Source organism: Microcebus murinus, chromosome 9, assembly GCF_040939455.1.
Source record: "Microcebus murinus isolate Inina chromosome 9, M.murinus_Inina_mat1.0, whole genome shotgun sequence".
NCBI classification, from domain to species: Eukaryota; Metazoa; Chordata; class Mammalia; order Primates; family Cheirogaleidae; genus Microcebus; species Microcebus murinus.
This window is the reverse complement of record NC_134112.1, coordinates 19,384,453-19,404,670: the sequence shown is the minus strand read 5'-3', so window position 1 is coordinate 19,404,670 and position 20,218 is coordinate 19,384,453. Positions and strand designations below refer to the sequence as shown.

Genomic DNA, 20,218 nt, shown 5'->3' with positions numbered 1-20,218 from the left:
TGTCGGACAGGTCCTGGGACTGTGTCATGACTGTTTACGGCATTCGCCCAAGGGGTCCCTAACTGAACTGAGCACGTTTTCTATGTTTGTCATCCAGTGGGCAAGTCTGAGCAATGCTGGCTACGGCGGCTTGTTATTCCCATGTCTCAGTTGGCCTTGCAAGGCCACGAGGGCAGGGAAGTAACAAGACTGGTGTGGAAAGAGAGTTGTTGGGAAGGCCAGGCCCCGAGGTGCCCGCTCTGGGGGGTTGTGATGGCGAGTAGGAGCGAGTGGCATTCGGGCACTCTCAGATGCCCTGATCTTTGAAAGGAGAGGGGATGGGATGACAGTCTGGATTTATTTTAGAGCTAGCCCCTGGGAGCGTCTTGGGGGGCTCTGGAAGTCCCAGAGAATTTGAGGACAGTGCAGAAGGTGACAAGATTTTATCTTAGAACTGCCTTGGGCTGGACTTCGGCACATAGGCTTGGCTTGGGCTCCCAGCTCCCAGCTCCCAACACACACACACACACACACACACACACACACACACACACACACACACACACACACACACCCCTGCTTGGTTCTGGAGCAGAGAAGGTGAGATCTTCATTAGTCTCATGGTGTCGGGGCATCCTGGGCATATTTGCGACCCTCCTCAAGGTCATTGTCAGGGCTGAGTTGTACATATTCCAGGAAGGTTCTAGGTTCGTGCAAGGTGAGCAGAGCTGGCCAGTTGCTGCTCTCCAATCTGCCCCCCCCCCCAATCAGGCAGTGAAGGTTATACTACCAGCCTTCACCCAGGGTAGCGTCTGGGTGTGTCCACATTTGTGGCTTCAACTTGAATTCCAGCTACTGCAAGGCTGTGTAATCTTGGAAAAGTCAGCTCCCTTCTCTGAGCAGCAGTTTACTTGTTTGTAAAGCGGGGATAATGATACTATTTATCTCACAGGATTTGAATAAGAATGAAAGCTACAGCAAGCACTTAGCAAATAGCAGGCACTTCTTCAGGCTGAAATTGTGCTGAATTTTTGTGACATAATATTCTTGGTTCATGTGCATATAATCTGAATACAAACAGGCACATACATCATGTTTGGATCTTCTCTGAGACTTTTTAACAGCTAACCTTTCAGGGTAAAACCGAAGATGCAAATGTTCACCACACTTTCATTAGCATAAGTGCTAATATAACACAGCTGTCCCACGGCTATAAAACACTGACAACTGTGTCTCTGCTTGGCATGTGGAATATTATTTTTTCTCTTACTGAGCCGATTCAATACTCAGCTTTGTCATTATTTGAGTTGGAACTTTAGATTGCTGCATTTTAGCACACTCTACTATTAAGAATTGTTGGACGGCCATGTGAAAATATTTTTGTTCTCACGATGCAGTCCCGGCCCAGGTAGCCCAATGGGCAGAATATGATTTGCACAAATATTATCGTTTCTGTAGTGTGTACGAAAAAGAAACCTTAGAACAGAGTGGGAGACAGCTTCTCCCTGGGCATTCGGTTATCTAGGTGAAGCTGGCTTTTAAAGAAGGGACTTTTCATCCCCTCTCATCTGCCTCTACTCTGCACAAGTCCTGTGTTCCTGGATGGGTATTTCATTCCCGGGAGAGTGAGACCCCATTTGCGATCACGGAGTGTGCTCTTGCCAAGTGAAGGCGAGATGGGACGGGGGAGCCGGGAAGACCTCAGCTGCGTGTTCGGATCCTGGGTGTTCTGTGTGAGGCTTGTTTCAACTGTGTCTTGTCTCTTTTTGCCTAGAACAAGGAAGTGACGTGCAAAAGAGAGAAGTGCCCGGTGCTGTCGAGAGACTGCGCCCTGGCGGTCAAGCAGCGAGGAGCCTGTTGCGAGCGGTGCAAAGGTGACTTCTGTCTCGGCTGGCTCCTGTGGGCTGTTGCTTTGGGCATTTTTAGTTCTCTTTCTCTCACCTTTCTTTTCACGGGGCTGTCGTCTGGGGAACACTGGGTGTTGGGAGGGGAGGTGGGGTGCGTGTGTGCGGGTTGGGGCTGGTAGGAAAGGGCTGGAGGAGGAACGAAAGCATGGTCAGCATCTGCAGGTTTGATTTATTTCCTAAGGCAAGTTGTTAACATGTCACAGAGAAGATGCGACCGTGACGCCTGTGCGTGTTTGTACACATGCACACGAGCGTATTCTGTCAACAAGTTTCAACACTCACTTTTTCCAGGCTCCACACTTGCTCTGCCCACCTCTGCCAGCGACGTCTTTAAACCCTCATTTTATCATTTCAGTCTGCCTTCGGTTTTTCCTTTTCTTCCAAACTAAATCTAAGTTCCTCTGCGTGTCTTTGAAGCATCTCTAAAATCTCCTTCATTCGACTTCATTTCCCGTTCCCCCAGACGCAGGCTGTGTCATGGACGTTATGTTCCTGGTCTCACCTCTCCCTCTGCCTGCGCCCAGGCTTGTCCTTCAGTCGTGCCCAGGGGCTGCCTGTGCCCCGGGGTCCCCCGGTCCCCATTTGCCACTGCCCCGTTTATATTTCCGTGGCCACAGAAGTTCACAGGGCACTGCGGTGGTGCGCTGCCCCCACCTGCTATTTCATCTGTGATAAGTTGGTCATCAGCTCCTTGAGGACAGGAGCCAGGTCACTCTGACGCCGTGCGGTGCATGTGTGTCGGTCCTGCTTCACAGCAAGGGGCGCACAGGAGGCCGTGCAAGCACAGTGGTCTAGGATGTGGGCTCTGGAACCGTGCTGCCGAGTCAGAATCCAGCTGTGCCGGGCAGCGGGGTGTTCCCCAAATCTCACCACCACTTGGAACCTCAGAGTGTGACCTTATTTGGAAATAGGATCTTTGCAGATATAATTAGTTAACATGAGATCATAGCGAATTAGGGTGGCCCCAAAACCAGTGTGGCTGGTGTCTTCATAAGAAGAGGAGGAGATAGAGACAGAGGCACACAAAGAAGGAGGCTGTATGACAAGAGAGGCAGAGGCTGGAGTGAAGCCGCCACCAGCCCAGGAGCACTTGAGCCACCAGGAGCTAGGGAAAGGCAAGGAGGGGTCTTTCTCAGAGCCTTCGAGGCAGCAGGGCCCTGCTGACATCTTGATCTTGGACTTGTAGTTTCCAGAACTGGGAGAGAATAAACATCTACTGTCTTAAGCCACCACGTTTGTGTGATGTGTTAAGGCAGACGCAGGAAACTAGCTCACCACCATCAGCACACGAGCAGGTGCAGACATGGACCTCTCTCTACCCTAAATCCCTCAGCTGCAGAATGAGGATAGCGATTGCACTGGAGGGACGTAAGTGGGAAGATGCATCGAAAGCACGGTGCTGCATGCAGACATTGCCCAACTGATAGAAGTGCCATCGATGCTCTTTCTGCACTTGACAGACTTTTGGCTTGTTTCCCGTGATCCGTGGCACAGAAGGGAAACTGGGACTGTAGCGTGTGACTTTCTTTCCTTCTTGTCCTGCTAGTTCCTTCATCGTCTGTCTTCCTTTCCTCCAGTTATCCTAATCTTCCAACGGAAAGAGATACCCAAGACAAACACATTTCCTGAGCATTCTTTTCGAGCTTAAGAAGATAAGCCTTTTCTAACTCAACTGCACCCAAGAATAGACTAGCAAATTCAGCGTCCTGAGTTCTCCGGATAGTAATCTGGAGGCATTTGGGGGATGGTCAAGAATCCTGCCCTGCCCTGAGTTGGACCTTCGGGTTTCCCAGTGAAGGCAGCCCTTCTGGAAGGACCTTTCTACCATCGGCAAGCATATGGGAAGGTGGAATCTAATGTTGCTAGGGCAGGAAGCAATAGTGAAGCTTGCTAGATGCTTTGAGTTACCGTTGAGTATTGCTTCTTGTTTGTTTGTCCTTTCTTTTACCTGAAGGAATCATGTTGCCCTAAATGTAATGGGCCACAGTATCGCTGTTAAAATGCAGATTCCTGGGCCTTGCCCAATAATAACTGTAGTCACTAAGATTACCATCCTCTTCATCAAAATAGGAGCAGGCAGTATCAGAGTAGTGCTTCCCTGGAGCCAGGCTTAGAATCCTTACAACCCAGGATTCTATCATAGCTCCATTTTACAGATGAAAAAATGGTGGCACTGAGAGCTTTAGTGACTTGCCCAAGGTCACGGAGCTAGTAGGTGACAGAGATGGGAGACTGACCTTGGTGGTCTCACCATGAGATTTATAGGCCAGCTGTATCAGAAGCTCCAGTCTCCATGGAGACCCTCATGCAGACTGGGGCTTGGGGACCACTGCTACCAGATAAAGGATGCAAAGAAAGACAGATAGTTGGTCTTCCTGATAAGAAATGAGAACCACATCTTTTAGAGGCTGATAGGCAGTACCTGTCCCGGGCAGCATACTTTTGGGGTGAGAAATCTCTTTTCCCTTTGTAGCTGGGACCCTCTGCTCTCTATTTTTAAAATTTTACATCGTTAGAATGATGATGTAAGAAATAAAGCAAAACAGCAGATAATGACCAAGAAAATACTACTCTGATGTTGATGTGCTGATGAATACTGCTCAAAAGTCTTTCCCAGTTATTCAGTTGTGTAAATAAATGGGAGTAGGAGGACTTGAGCTCCAAGAACTGGCTAACCACCTCCCATCACGTATAGGGACTTTCTTTTCTTTTTCCCTTCTGATTTCTTTCACTTCTTCCTTCCCTTCCTTAGCATAAGTATGTTTAATATTAAATTTAATTTAATTAGAAAAATACTACATTAATATATTATTAACATCATACTAAAAAAGTTAAGAAAGGAAAAGAAAGTTCATTTTGAACTTGCAAAACCCACTCTGCTCAGCAGTAACAACTGTTATCAATTTATTGTGTCTTTTCCAGACCTCTTCCAGTTTATTACATATATATGTAATTTCGCATGTATGCTTTCATTTTTACATAAATGGAATGAAACAGTCTTTTGCAGTTTGCCTTTAAAAAAAAATCTCAACAATAATACAACTTAGGAATTTTCCCAGGCCAGTTTATGCTTTTTAAACTGTTGCATGGATTCCACAGCATAGATATACAATAATTCATTTAGTATCTCCCTATTGATAGATGCTTAGATTTTCAGTTTTTGCAAGCTGCGGGGAACCAACGTGCCATTTCTGTCATGCCCACACATGTCTGTTTCTCATGGACAGAGACCTGGAAATCACAGTGCTATGGGGAGAGGTGTGCACATGCTAAAATGTGATGGACATTACTAAATGACTCCAAAAATGGCAAGGGTGTTCTCCTTCCCTATTCCTTTGAGAGTTTTTAAGCCCTTTCTACCTAAAAGATGATAGACTTTAGGAGAGAAAGTTGGAGTCACACATTGCAAAATTGGCTATCTTTGCCTTAAAAGCTTAACACAGTGGATTCCCTCATTTCCATTCCATCTAGCTGCTTCCAGTGTTTTAGACTTGTCATATTCACTCTCTTATCCCAGTGCCCTCTTGTTCTGGACTTCCCCATATTACCCTGGGGTATTTTCCTTTCCCTTTTGGTGGTTTGGCAAGAAACAGTATTAAGCTTCCTTTCAAGAGCCTCACTGAGGACCCTCAATTGTGCTTTTGTATTTTCCAATGAGTTGTACAAAGCACTGACAGCTGTCAACAAGCTAAGACTTGTATGATAACTGTTTTCACAGAATTTAGTCCAATACTGCAGAACTGCAGTTATAGAATGGATGAAATTTAGAATAGAGGCTAGATGAAGAAAGACGTTTTACCTGCCTCTTATTTTTAAGAATGATTTTTTCAGTGAGAAATACCATTGTTATTATCTTTGTCACTCGAATCATAAGACATACTATGCCTTTGAAGCCTTTGGGAGAGCTCAGAGGTTATTACTTTTTTTGTTGCTGTTTTGATATTTCCAATGTGGGGACAGTATGGAGAGAAGATATATTATCATCTCACTTTACCTTGGACAGTCTCTTCAGAAATTTGAGCCATTTAAAATTTCCCATATTATTCTATAGTTATGCTTCTGTGTATATTTCATTCTGTGTATACTTCATCTATTTGGGCTACTTCTGTAGTTCATGTGCGTAATTTATAATTATGTGGAGCCTCATATCATTCCTTTAAATAATTATAATTTACATTTATTATATCTTGGTCTTTACAACTGTGCTTATTCTTTATGGGTCTTTGTGGGTCATCCCTATTCTTTGCTTAAGGCCACTGGTCAAGAGCACAGCTCTTCAGTAATGACATCGTTCCCACAGGAAAACATGATCTTTATATGTCAATCACCTTCCAGTGTGATAAAAAGTGTTATCTGTTTGTATCAACCAAGACCTCTCACGCTGAGGCTCATGAAAGCTGTGGCCACTATTTGCCTTTCTGTTTAGTGTTGTTGAAGCTCTAAGGCCCTGACATATGACTTATCTGGTTGATTTTAAGACCTTTACCTGTACCTATTATCTTTACAGAAGTACCAAAGGGACTTGTTTTCCCCCATTGCTGGGTACTGGGTTAGTTGGTTTATGCTTATCACTTAGTCTTTCTTATTTTATATATGAGGAAGGTAAGGGCCTAGGAAAGTTAAACTGTTCATTTGCCAAGGTGTTAGTGACTCTAAGATCCAGAGAAGGTGTCCATGTCCTTAAGGAGCTTGCTTTTGGGGGGACGCAGAGAAACACCACGGAGTAGGGGCAGTTCTGCATGGAGGGCCTACCAGGGTGCAGAGGGAAAAGGGAAGGGGATGGCTTGGGGGCAAAGGATTGGGGAGTGGGACTGGGTGGGCTTCCCAGGAGAACAACACATTTTTGTGAACAAGTAAGAATGAATCAAATTCAAAGAAGGCTGTTCGGGGGAGGCTCCCAGGTGAAGGTCATGGTACGCACAAAGGCACGAAATAGGTCTTAGACTGGCGGCCACTAAAAATCATCAAGGGAACTTGCTAAACTACCAGTTGCTAGGCTTCCTTCCAGACCTATTGAGTTAAAATGAATCTGTAATAAGTTGGTATTTGTTGGTTGGTTGAGGAAGGATAGAGGGATCAGACAAAAAAGGAACAGAATCCTATCATGAATTTTACTTATTTTCCTCTAAAAAAATGTTGTCATTGAAGAGGAAATGGTAGTTGAGTAGATCTGCTTGAGGACAGAAATATGAAAACTTGTATTTTCAAAAGTATTCTTAGAAGGGGTTGGTGTGTGTGCATGTATTTGGGTCCCTCCTGTTTTCTTTAATCAGATTGCTCACCTGTTCCATTCATTCATTAATTCAATAGGTATTTACTGATTCACATGCCAGGTATTGATGGAATAGTGTTGCTTACCAAATTGTTCTTAACTTTTATGAAGCTAAAATAGTCTTTAAAAAAATGCAAATAAGTTATAACTAATTCCTTTCAAGCAAGTATTTCAGAGTACTTTTGAGATTATTTTTATGCTAATAATAGTTATATTAATACACTTATCCAAATAGCCTAACAACTGGGCAAAAGATTAATCTAATTTGAAAAAAACTCAGTATTGTTTGATGAAAACAAATGAGGTCATTGGGAGTCAAACAGATGGTTTTGGCAGCTTTTCTGTATTTACTTGGACTGAAAATCACCCTTTAATTTGGGGTTTTTTCATGAACAATAATGTATTTGTTATTGGAATATATGTTTGTTATTAGTGGATCATAAATGAATAAGGTGTGTGTCAGACATTTGTAGGTCAGATTCCATCCTCTTTCTTCAGATAAAGCATGAAATAGCGATTGTCCATGATACTTTGATGAAAGAATAGTCTTTCGTTTGTCAAGTGGAGTTTATTTTCCACAATCTTCCCTTGTCTCTGCTTTTTATGTGGTTCGTCTTATTTTTCTATGGGTTGTGATCCCATGGGTTGCATTTTTTAATAGTTTAACTTTTATATTTGATTTTAAAAAATATGTTATGATGTCTCATAAAATGAAAAAAAAGAGGCAAAATATAAGCATTTTATGCACTGATTTCCAAAATCAGACCAACCATTCTAGGTTCCAATAAATAGGAATTAAAGAGCAAAACATGTATGGGAATTTTAAGGGAATTGGGCTCATTTATATAGACCAATTACTGGCCAGAGTCAAAAGGGACTGTGAATAATGGCAATAGACTAAGCATTATTACTTACAAGTTGCTTTTGTATAGTACAGGGTCACAAATAAGGGAACTTTTCCCAATGCCACTTTGAGAATGACCTGGAGTATGATCATGCCTTTCTGAATATTGCTATGTAGTTGTTTTGGAGGAAGCCAGCTACTTACCATATATGGGAATAAACATTTTAAAAAAGCTTATATAAAAATAATCACACTCCCTGTGTTGACAGAGTAAATTGTCCTATTGTTTAAACGTTTTAAGATGGAAAAATTGAGTTAACCATATGCCAATCTGGTTGTTTGCTTTTAACCAAACTTCTTTTGGCAGTCCTAACCATGCGTTGTTTGTTGCCCAAACAAAAGAGTGGTTCTTTTTTCAGCCTCTGTTTTCCTTTATTTTAGACAGGACCCAATTCTCTGGTAGTCATGTATGATCAACCTGGATGTGGTTTGCCCCAGGTTTTGCATCTCAAATATGAAATGACCTGCCTTGGGGTTACAGGTCAATCAAACTGTATTATGAATGAGTTTTAGAGAATATTTTGGAAGAAAAGACAAACTCTAATCTTAGGCTTTCATAGGTATCCTTGTTTCAGCCCTGCGGTGGTGGTGGTTATTATTATTCTGATTTAGCAGATGGGGAAATTTATGTGCTGTGAGAGATCTCACAATTGCTGAGAGGCAGAGGGGGAACTCAAACTCCAAATGTCCCCTTCTTCCTCCTTGGTAGCATACTGCCTGTGACATAGCAGGAAGGCAGAGAGACCTGAGAGGGCTTCAGAGTTAAAGAGTGGAGAGAGAGAGAAACAGAGAGTGAGGGAGAGAGAGAAGCGTGAGTTTTGTCTGGGCAGCCCTTCACCTTGGGGCACCCCTTCTCCCTCCAGGACCTTTTATAGCCTGGGTGGAGCAACAATTTCATAGGAAGGATGTGGACAGAGAAGCTTTGTGGAGGTGACTGACAACATGTGGCTTGGGAGCCAGTGGCTTTTCTTACTAATTGGCCTTTTTTGGGAACCCCTAACTTAATTATTTTTTTCCTCTCCAGTAGGCATGACTACTTATCCTGCAGCAGCGTTCCGGTGAGACGATGTAGATGAGCTCTACTCTTTTGTACTCGCACGCCTGACTTCATAAAATATTTTAAATAGATAATGCATTCGCACAATTAAATATCCAAAAGCATCTGTAGTAAACACAAGGCTTTCTCCTGCTCTTGGCCCCAGCTGGCCTGCATCCTGTCCAGGAGACAACCTTTGCACCAGATCCTTGGGGAACTTTCCAGAGCCAGCCTCTGCATACTCGGGGTGTGTGTGTGTGTGTGTGTGTGTGTGTGTGTGTGTGTGTGCACGCGCTCCATATCCAACCAAGTGCAAGTCTCTACTCCTAGCTGTTTTAATGCTGAGATGCTAACTTGTCACTTAAAACATCTTGGGAAATTGCATTGCATCCCCACTATTTAGATATTCAATTCCAATGCCACTGTGATTTTTACCATGATTTTGAGCTTAAAAGAATTTCTGATGTGCCTCTTGATGAAAGTTGTTAGAGTCTGGAATGCCTGCCTATATATTTTAACCTATGTGGTATAACTGATTTTTTCTATCCAGCACCAGAAATTTGGGGGGTTGTTACTATGTTTTTAAAGACAAGAAGAAACAAGACAGAAAACAAGAGAGACTTCTTTTTTCCCTTTCTTTCTCTAAGTGAAAAAAGATGTATAGAATGTTATAATTCATAGATTGCTAACCTATAATATAGACCAGGCTATTTTGGCATTTCAATAAAAATGATCTTATTTGTTTAAAAGGACCTTGTTAACATTAAAATCAGACTTTATAAAAATCTTTTTTTGTTGTTAAAACTAGTGAGGACACTTAAAACAGAGATCAGCTCTCCCTGTCAAATTTGTCCCAACCCATTTATTCAGGGGCTTTGTTTTTCTATTTTGTAGGATTTTGGAAGGCAGTTTAAGTGGAGAGTTTGTGGTTGCCTTTAAGTTAGAAGATTAGATTTCCAAGGCTTGCCACTGACTTCGGGTGTGTTTTCACTTTTCTAAAGTGGGCCAAGCTGGGAATGTTCCTGGACATGGTGGAGGAGGGTGGTGGCTCTTGGTCCCCTGTTGTCTTGTATGCAAAGTCCCTGGCAGCAGTATCAGAACACAGGTTTTCTGTCCACCAGTTACCAGCCCACGGTATTAATTTTCTATCAATGTACATTAAGTTATGACAAACTTAGTGGCTTAAAACAACACTCATTATCGTTAACTCACAGTTTCTATGATGTTAGGACTCAGCATGGTTTAGCTGGGTCTCACAGGGCTGCAGTCGAGGTGTTAGCCAGGGCTGGGGGTATCAATTTAGGCTCAGGCCTCTTCTAAGCTCACGTGGCTGTAGGCAGAATCCAGTTCCTTGCAGCCATAGAATGGCTTCCTTCTTCAAGGCCAGCAGGTGAGCTCCTTTCTGACTTGTAGACCCCTTTTAAGGGCTTGCCTATTAGGTGAGGCCCACTCAGGATAATCTCCTTTTTTAATAACTCAAAGTTAAAGTGATTGTGGACCTTTATTACACTCGTGCCATCTCTTCATCTTTGCCAGGTGATGTCACCTAATCACAGGAATGGCATCCATCACATTGACAGGTTTTGGCCACATTTAAGGGAGACATTGCACAACGTGGATATATTAATATCAGGGGTTGGAAATCTTGGGGGCCATCTTAGAAATCTACCAACCATACCCAGGGCAGCTCTGGGAATCATGGCAAGTGGAAGCATCTATTGAAAATAATGCTTAGAGCTAGAAGATAGCTTATATAGGTCATCGCATCCAGTAAGTGCTAGCAAATGCTGTCTTGCTCTTGGCATTCCCTCTCTTCCTCTGGTTAGCTGGCCACCAAGCCCTGCAAGGTCCCGACCCTGATAACCCCTCTCTTTTCCTCTTGTTTTGCACTTCTCCCGGTAGGAGACTTTCTTTTGTTTCTAGCAATGTCCTGTGCTTGCTTCTTCCCATGGAGTTTTGCACATAGTGTTCCGTTTGCTTGGAGTGCTTTTCCACCCTATATCATTGAGTTAGTTGACTTCAACCCCTCTTTGGATTTCACTTTAGGCATTGCTTTCTGGCACCCATGGCTACTTGTCAGAGAATTACGTGACTTTCCTTCTTAACACTGACCACAGTTGCAGTTTAGCATTTTGATTTTCTGGAGCTCCGGCTAAATTGGAAGTTCTGAGACCACAGGGATGATAGTATTCTCAGCTCTGCTCACTGTGCCTGGCACACAGTTGGTACCCACTGGATGTATGCTGGAAGAAAGGGTGTAAGAGAAAACTGAAACCAGATTCTAGTCTTCCTGGGTCAGTATGTATCTTAGGATATCAACAGCATATTTAGTGTGCTATTACTGGCCCACATAAAAGTTGAGTGAGAATGACACGGAGGGAATGAGAATGGATAAATAGGAATGAAAAATGACTGACGCTACCAACCAGCCCCAGGCCCCTGATACTTTAGTGTTTCTTTTTTGAATTTCATAGAGGTTAAAACAATCATTAAAACCGCCACAGCTTAAGTATATTTTCATATGGTAGTGGCTGTAGTATGTTTCAGGACTAATAAACTTGATGATAACCCACATGTAATTTTTAGTAGATGTTTCATTGTTTTGTGCAGTTACCAAATAATATGATCGATTATGACTTCAGCTTTCCTAGGTACCATAATTTTAATATGATTATCTGCTTTCTTTTATAATGTCATATAAAATGCACCTGTAAATTGGCTTTGGGCTTTCTGCAGCTGCTCTTAAAACTTTTCTGTGACTGCTCATAACATACCTACCATGAAGAGTAAATGGCTCAGCACTTTACGGTGATTTTTTTCCCCCTTCTGTCTTATATTTTGCCACGGGCATGAAATCACAGTGATGCTCATCATCCCAAAATGTCTCGGAATCAAAACATTCCCATCTCCTCTGGGGCCTCTCATGGCATTGTTCCATGGAGGCTGTAAAACCGAGGAAAGGAAAGCTAGGTATTCTGGGTAGGAAGTTGGGGTGCATCATCAGAAACCACAGGGAAGGAGGGATTTGACATGGGAACCTCTGCACTCTGTCCAGGTTCTCTTGTATTTGCTGCTTAAGATTGGTAGCTCTTGCTGGGCGCGGTGGCTCACGCCTGCAATCCTAGCACTCTGGGAGGCCGAGGCAGGCGGATTGCTCAAGGTCAGGAGTTCCAGACCAGCCTGAGCAAGAGTGAGACCCCGTCTCTACTAAAAATAGAAAGAAATTAATTGGCCAACTAAAAATATATAGAAAAAATTAGGCGGGCATGGTGGCACACGCCGGTAGTCCCAGCTACTAGGAAGGCTGAGGCAGGAGGATCGCCTGAGCCCAGGAGTTTGAAGTTGCTGTGAGCGAGGCTGATGCCACAGCACTCTAGCCTGGGCGACAGAGTGAGACTCTGTCTCAAAAAAAGAAAAGGTTGGCAGCTCTGAAATTGAAAGTACATCTGTATGTGCATCTATTTATGAAATTGTGTGAGTGCAGAGGCTTCTATTTATTTCAAAAGTGATCATAATGCTGTAACGATAAACATTCTTACTGGGCTTTGATCAGGGAACAGTCTTTTGCAGTCTCTTCAGAAGTTGACACAACTTTTTTTTTTTAAGGATCAGATGTCCTGGATTGCTTTTTGGAGAGGAACCTCATCTTACAGCTACCGTGTATTTGCCTTAGAAATCTGTCTGCTAGAAAGTCTGATATTTAACAGGAGTGATATGATAATGAACAAGGTACATCGTATGCTCATGAACTTGAGCACCTCCTTCACTCACTAGGAGCTTATTTATCAGAACCAGCTAATTATGTTTCCAGTGACTTGGTGGTTAAAAGGCTGAAGATGTTTATCTTCAGACGTGCTTGGGCATCTACTGGCTGGTGTTGAACACATGAGGTAGCCCTCTGACTGCGTGGGAATGTTTGGGCGTTCTCTGAACCTGCGCTCTGGGTTTTTGATGTTTTGGGTGTGGGGAGATGGGTCCAAGGCCTCCTTGATGAGGCTGTGAGTGCAGAGGCAAAGCGAAGAACCTCAGACCTCTAGGGGCAAGGCCACATTGAGGCGCTAAATGCAAAAGCCAGGTTAATATTTTCAGGCATCTGGACAGGGGACCTCTGTGCCTTGTGGCCTATGGATGGTAGAATAGTCATACAGACTCAGAGTTATTTGAGGAATGAAGTGATAAGGGGATAGGACTTGGAGTTAGATGTGGAATCGGTTACTGATTGTACTTGAGCTTGGCTGAGCCACTTCTTTCTGATTCTCGATTTCCTCCTTTGAAACATGCGAGGGCTGGACTGGATTAGTGGGCCCTGAACCTGCTTGTGCCTGAGAACTGCCCGGGCTGCTTGTGAAATATTCATATGCTGAAGCCCACTGTAGACTGAGTGGACCCTCATCTCCAGTGAGTGGGGCCCAGGCAACTGTGTTCTTTTTTTATAGAAAAATACATGTAACATAACATTAACCATTTTTAAGTACACCATTCAGTGGCATTAAGTGCATTCACATTGTTTTGCAGCCACTACCACTGTCTATTTCTAGAACTTGTTTTCATCATCCCAAACTGAAACTCTGTGCCTGTTAAAACATAATTCCTCCTTTTCTCCTCCCCTGGTAACCTCTGGTAGCCCTTGGTAACCTCTGTTCTACTTTCTGTCTTTATGCTTATTCTAGGTTCCTCATATAAGTAGAGCCCTTTTTAGGTCTAGCTCATTTCACCTAGCATAATGTCTTCAAGGTTTACCCATGTTGTAGCATGTATCAGAATTTCATTCCTTAAAAGGCTAAATAATAGTCCATTACCTGAATATACCAAATTTTGTTTATCTATTCATCTGTTATGGGTATTTGGTTGTTTCCATTGGGCATCTTTATTCTTAATTAACCTCCAGGTGGTTCTGATGTTCAGCAGGCATGGGAACCACTGGAATGAATGTTCCCCTGGCTAAATTGTGTGTGTTTGTGTACACCAGGTTTAGGAGAAAGAGGGCCAGATATAATGCCATAAACTGAAAAGATGTGATTATTAGTATTCTTAAATATTGTTGTCTAGGTATATGGAATAAACAGCATGACCTCTGATGCCAATAAAATACCTGAAGCACGTCTGAAGATAAACTCCAGCCAAATGTTCATGGCCTATTGTTAGGAGGATGAAAGGTTTTACAGAGCAAATAGCATCTAATGTTAAAATAAATAGTCCTGTAAACAGTAGTTTGCTGGAGTGCTTACATTCCCAACTCTGTGTTTAGTGATATCACATTAGTAGCTTGGAATTGACCCTGGTGGGAGAATTCATACCTTGGAAATCAGAACACATTACAAAGTCAGGACTTTTTCCTCTTAGAGAGCTGGTTGTTAAACATTTGCAGCACACCCCTGACTATATGCCGGATGTTTGATATTTTTCTTGTTTTTAACAAATGTCACTAGCAAAGAAACACAATTTAAAAAGATAAGCCTTTGTTGACAAGCTAAAATTCAGAAGTCAGTGGCTGCTCTGAGATTCAGGAAGTGCAGGAAATTCATAGAACAGCTCCCATGAAGTGCTTCCTTCAGCTCTGGCTTGGAGGAGGTGAGGGCTCATTATGTAGAGGTTTCTTCTCATTCCTCCCCCAGTGTGATCACAGGGCTCGGTAACTACTTTTCTTGGCAGATGCTTGGCAGTCTTTTCTACAGCTCCTGCCCATAGGTTAAGGTCTTTATCAATTTTTTCCTGTTTTTAGAATGGGTGATTTTTTCTCTTTAATGCCCTTACCTACCCATGTTTCAAATGTAACAAAGAGCCCCTCTGATTTCATGGCACGAGATCACAGCCTCCCAGAAGACTCTGCACATATATTGGGCTGTTGAATCAGACGCCTCTTCTACTGGTCCCACAGTTCTAAAATCATCCCGAGCACATGGGGTTCAACTCAAAACTTTCCAGCAAAGAGCCCATGTAAGGAGGTGGCAAATAAGAAGGAAAAGATGGGTACAGGAATCTGCATTTGGACAGGCCCCCTAGGAATGCCCCTAGTCCTTGGATTGCTGTTTGAAAAATGCTTCCCCAAAGTGGACTTGGCAAACTCAGGCCAGCTTCATCCCACAGTGAGAGGCTCTTGAGTAATGAGTGGATCAAGCCTGATTTCCCCATTTAAGTAATTTTAAAAATGGTATAAAAAGGGGTAGGTCCAACAAGGATATTTTGTAGGCATAGACAAACTTATTCTAAAATTTATATAAAAAGTAAAAGGACCTAGAATAATGATCATGCAAAACAAGAATAAAGCAGAAGGAATCAATCTACCCAATTTTAGGTCTTATTGCTATAGTATAATAATAAAGACAGTGTGGTACTGGTGCAGAGGTAAACACATAGATAAACGGAACAGAATGGAGAATCCAGAAATAGATTCACACACATACACTCGACTGATTTTTAACAAAGGTGCCAGAGCAACCCAATGGAAGGAGGCTAGCCTTTTCCTCACATGGCACTGGAGTAATTAGGCCTCCATAGATAAAAACAGCAACAGCAACAACAACAAAACCTGAGCTAGACCTCATACATTATACAAAAATTAAGTCAAAATTGATCACAGACTTAAATGTCAAATGTAAAACTATAAAACTTGTAGCAAAAGCATGTTGGAGAAAATATTTGGGATCTAGAGTTGGGGCAGAGAGTTTTCAGACTTGACACAAACAGTACTGTCATAAAAAGGAAAAATTGATATAGTGGGCCTCGTCCCTGTAATAACCATTTGCTCTGTGGAAGACTTTTGTGAAGCCAACAAAAAATCTAAATAGGAAATGGGCAAAGGATGTGAAGACAGGTTTCATTAGAGTGTATACAGATAGCAATTACGCAGATGAAAATATGTTCACCGTCATTAGCTATCAGGAAAATGCAAATCAAAACCACAGTGAATTTAGAATTCAACTAAAATTTTCACCAGAATATCCCTCATAGGAAAAAAAGAAAACAGCAACTCCCAATGAAATATCACTACTCACCTATCAAAATGGCTAAAAAATATATACGGTTGACCCTTGGACAGTACAGGTTTGAATTGCACAGGTCACTTGTATGTGGATTCTTTTCGGTGAAAGTTACATTGATTGTGCCTGCCTCCCCTTCCACCTCCCCTACCTCTTCTGCCTCTGCCACTCCTGAGACAGCAAGACCTACCCTTCCTCTTCCTCCTCCTCAGTCTAATCAATGTGAGGACAATGAGGATGAAGACCTTTATGATGACCCATTTCTGCTTAATGAATAATAAATATCTTTTCTCTTCCTTACAATTTTTTTTTTTTTTTTTTTTTTGAGACAGAGTCTCACTTTGTTGTCCAGGCTAGAGTGAGTGCCGTGGCGTCAGCCTAGCTCACAGCAACCTCAAACTCCTGGGCTTGAGTGATCCTTCTGCCTCAGCCTCCCGAGTAGCTGGGACTACAGGCATGCGCCACCATGCCCGGCTAATTTTTTTTTTTTATATATATATCAGTTGGCCAATTAATTTCTTTCTATTTATAGTAGAGACGGGGTCTCGCTCTTGCTCAGGCTGGTTTTGAACTCCTGACCTTGAGCAATCCGCCCGCCTCGGCCTCCCAAGAGCTAGGATTACAGGCGTGAGCCACAGCGCCCGGCCTTCTTCCTTACAATTTTTAAATAACATTTTATTCTCTAGTCTACTTTAAGAATACAATATATAATACATATAACATACAAAACATATATCAGTTCGCTGTTTATGTTATCGGTAAGGCTTCCAGTTGACAGTTGGCTATTAATCGTTAAGTTTTTGGAGATTCAAAAGTTATACATGGATTTTCGACTGTGTAGGGGCTTGGCACCCCTAAACCCCAAGTTGTTCAAGGGTCAACTGTAGAGTGATAACACCAAATGCCGGTGAAGGTGTGGAAAATCTCTCATATGTTGATGCTGATAATGTCAAATGGTTCAGCCACTCTGGAAATCAATATGGCAGTTTCTTAAAGAACTAAACATACACTTACCATATGACCCAGTAATTACATTCTTGAGTATTTATCCTGTGAAACAAAAGCCTGTGTTCACACAAAATTCTGTACAGGTTTATGTTCATAGTAGATTTATTTGTAATAGGTAAAAAAACAAAACAAAACAAATAAAACTGGAAACAACCCAGATGTCTTCACTGAGTGATTGGGTAAACAAACCCAGTAAGGGTTACAGCCATACCAGGGAATACTATTCTGCAGTGTAAAGGAATAAATTGTTGATACTGGCAACAAGACGGGTAGAACTCAGAAGAATTATTTAAAGAGAAAAGAGTCAATCTTGAAAGGCGATATACTAGATCAGGCATCCTCAAACTATGGCCCATGGGCCACATGCCACCCACCTAGGACGTTTATGCAGCCCGACCGGTGTTTTTGCCACAGCTGTCTGTCTTGCTTAGCAGCCAACTCATCCTGGACCCACAGTGGGCACTCTCCAATGGTCTGAGGGACAGTGAACTGGACCCCTGTTTAAAAAGTTTGAGGACCCCTATACTAGATGATTCCTTTCTTATCACATTCTTGAATAACACAGTTACAGAAATGGAGAGCTGATTACTGGTTGTCAGGTGTTGGGGACAGAGGCAAGAAGCAAGGTGAGTGTAGATATCAATGGATAGTCCCAGGGAGCTTTGTGGTGAGGGCACGGTTCTGTATGTTGATTGGTTGCAAGAATCTACAAGTGATAAAACTGCATAGAACTACACACACACACACACACACACACACACACACACACACACACATAAATGAGCACATGTGAAACTGGTGAAATCTGAATAAGTGGTATGGATTGCACCCCTGTCAATTTCCTGGTTTTGATATTATACTGTAGTTATACAAGATGTTAACATGGGAGAAGGTGGGGTGAAGGATGTGCAGAACCTCCCCATATATTTGTTTGCACCTTGCTGTGAATCTATAATTATTTCAAAATAAAAAATAAAAGAAAAAGAGTGGTGGTAGAATATTTCTCATACCTTTTTCCCCAATGATCCCTGAACACCCTGTTTAATCAACCGTAAGGATTACATCATGTAATATGCTTTCCAAAGTATAAAAATCTTACAGGGCAATACATCAGTGACACAAATGATATTTCATATGTGTGTTGTATATAACTCATTTCTTCTTTATGCTTACCAAAGAGATATTCATGGATGTCTTTAAAATTACTTTGGGGAAACTGAGGGTTCCATTTATGACTTTTTGTTTGTAGCCACTATAATATTGTATATCTCGTGAGGTTATTGGTCGTTATGTTGTCTTCAAATATATTTTACTTTTTAAGGCTGCTACCATGCACCCCAAACTGTGAAAAACATTCGTATTATGAAAGATGCATGAATCCAACCTTAGATGTTTGGATTTGATGCTTTGAGCCCTTATTATCTGTTGCTTCCTAATGTCAAAAGGCTCAAGGCCTAGCATGACTGGTAGCCAAATGTGAAGACATTTAGAACATAGTTTAAACATAAATCCACAAAATTATCTCTTGCCACTCCGGCCACAAAATATGCATTTTTAAGCCTTATAAAATTGGCTTTCAGTCATTACTGAAACATCATTTTAAAGCTGTCCTCAACCCTCAGTCCATGGCTTGTTAGGAACCAAGCTGCAGAGCAGGAGGTGAGCGGCGGGCCAGCAACCGAAGTTTCATCTGTGTTTACTGCTCCCCTTCGCTTGCCTCACCACCTGAGCTCCCCCTCCTGTCAGATCAGCAGTGACAATAGATTCTCACTGGAGTGTGAAACTTACTGTAACCCGGGCATGCGAGGGATCTAGGTTGCCCGCTCCTTATGAGAATCTGATGCCTGATGGTCTGAGGTGGTGATGCTATCGCTGAGGTGGTGATGCTAGCGCTGAGGTGGTGATGCTAGCGCTGGGGAGAGGCTGCAAATACAGATTATCATTAGCAGAGAGGTCTGTATAATTATTTCATTATGTATTACAATGTAATAATAATAGAAATAAAGTGCACAATAAATGTAATGCCTTTGAATCATCCCGAAACCATACCCTCCCCCCTCCCCCTGGTCCATGGAAAAATTGTCTTCCATGAAACTGGTCCCTGGTGCCAAAAAGGTGGGGGACCACTGTTTTAAAGTATCACTGAAAGGCAACATGCTACCTACCTCAGGGACATCATTTTTATTATTGAAGCTACTACTTTCAGAGCTCTTTCTGTGTGTCTGGCAGAACTCAAAAGGTGAACGGAGTGTGCATTTTGGAGTAAGTTGAAGAGTGGCTGTGTGACTCTAGACAAAGTACTTTTACTTTTCTAAACCTGTGTTTCCTCATTTTTAAAATCTGAGGGTAAAATGTTTTCTGTCCTATAGTGCTTTTTATGAGAATAAAATTGAATCCTATGTGAAAACTCCAAGTACATTGCTTCACCTACAATAATTATGCAATGATTTTAATTTTTTCTCTTCTTTCCATTTTTCCTGTTGGAGGATTATTTGCATAATATTTTTGAAAAATGTTTTTGGAACTCATCTTTGGAAATAGCCTTTGGTAACATTTTCCTGCCCACATTAGAAAGCTAGTCTTTTTTTTTTTTTTTTTTTTTTGAGACAGAGTCTCGCTTTGTTGCCCAGGCTAGAGTGAGTGCCGTGGCGTCAGCCTAGCTCACAGCAACCTCAAACTCCTGGGCTCAAGCAATCCTTCTGCCTCAGCCTCCCGAGTAGCTGGGACTACAGGCATGCGCCACCATGCCTGGCTAATTTTTTCTATATATATTAGTTGGCCAATTAATTTCTTTCTATTTATAGTAGAGACGGGGTCTCGCTCTTGCTCAGGCTGGTTTCCAACTCTTGACCTCGAGCAATCCGCCCGCCTCGGCCTCCTAGAGTGCTAGGATTACAGGCGTGAGCCACCGCGCCCGGCCAGAAAGCTAGTCTTGTAGTGTCATGGATGGTCTCTCCTGATGTAATACTGTTTTCCTTCTTTCTCCATTTTTGCTCCGTGTGAGCACAACTTAATTCTTCCTCCTTTGCCTGTTGAGAGGCAGTGGTGCTGGCTATAAATTTGACAACGGGGCGCCGAGGGTAGGATGGTTGCTGCAGTGTGTATCAGCCCAGAGGGAGAGGCACTTCCATG

The 20,218-nt window shown here is 42.5% G+C and overlaps 1 protein-coding gene across 2 annotated transcripts in view; it reads left to right on the top strand.

Annotated features, from left to right (window-relative positions):
* BMPER (BMP binding endothelial regulator) overlaps positions 1–20,218 on the top strand; it is a 242,643-nt gene that overhangs the window by 28,669 nt on the left and 193,756 nt on the right. For both annotated transcript variants that reach the window (XM_020289902.2, XM_020289901.2), the window contains exon 3: positions 1,754–1,853. In XM_020289902.2, coding sequence (XP_020145491.2) covers positions 1,754–1,853 — 100 coding nt within the window. The remainder of the gene's footprint in view (positions 1–1,753; positions 1,854–20,218) is intronic.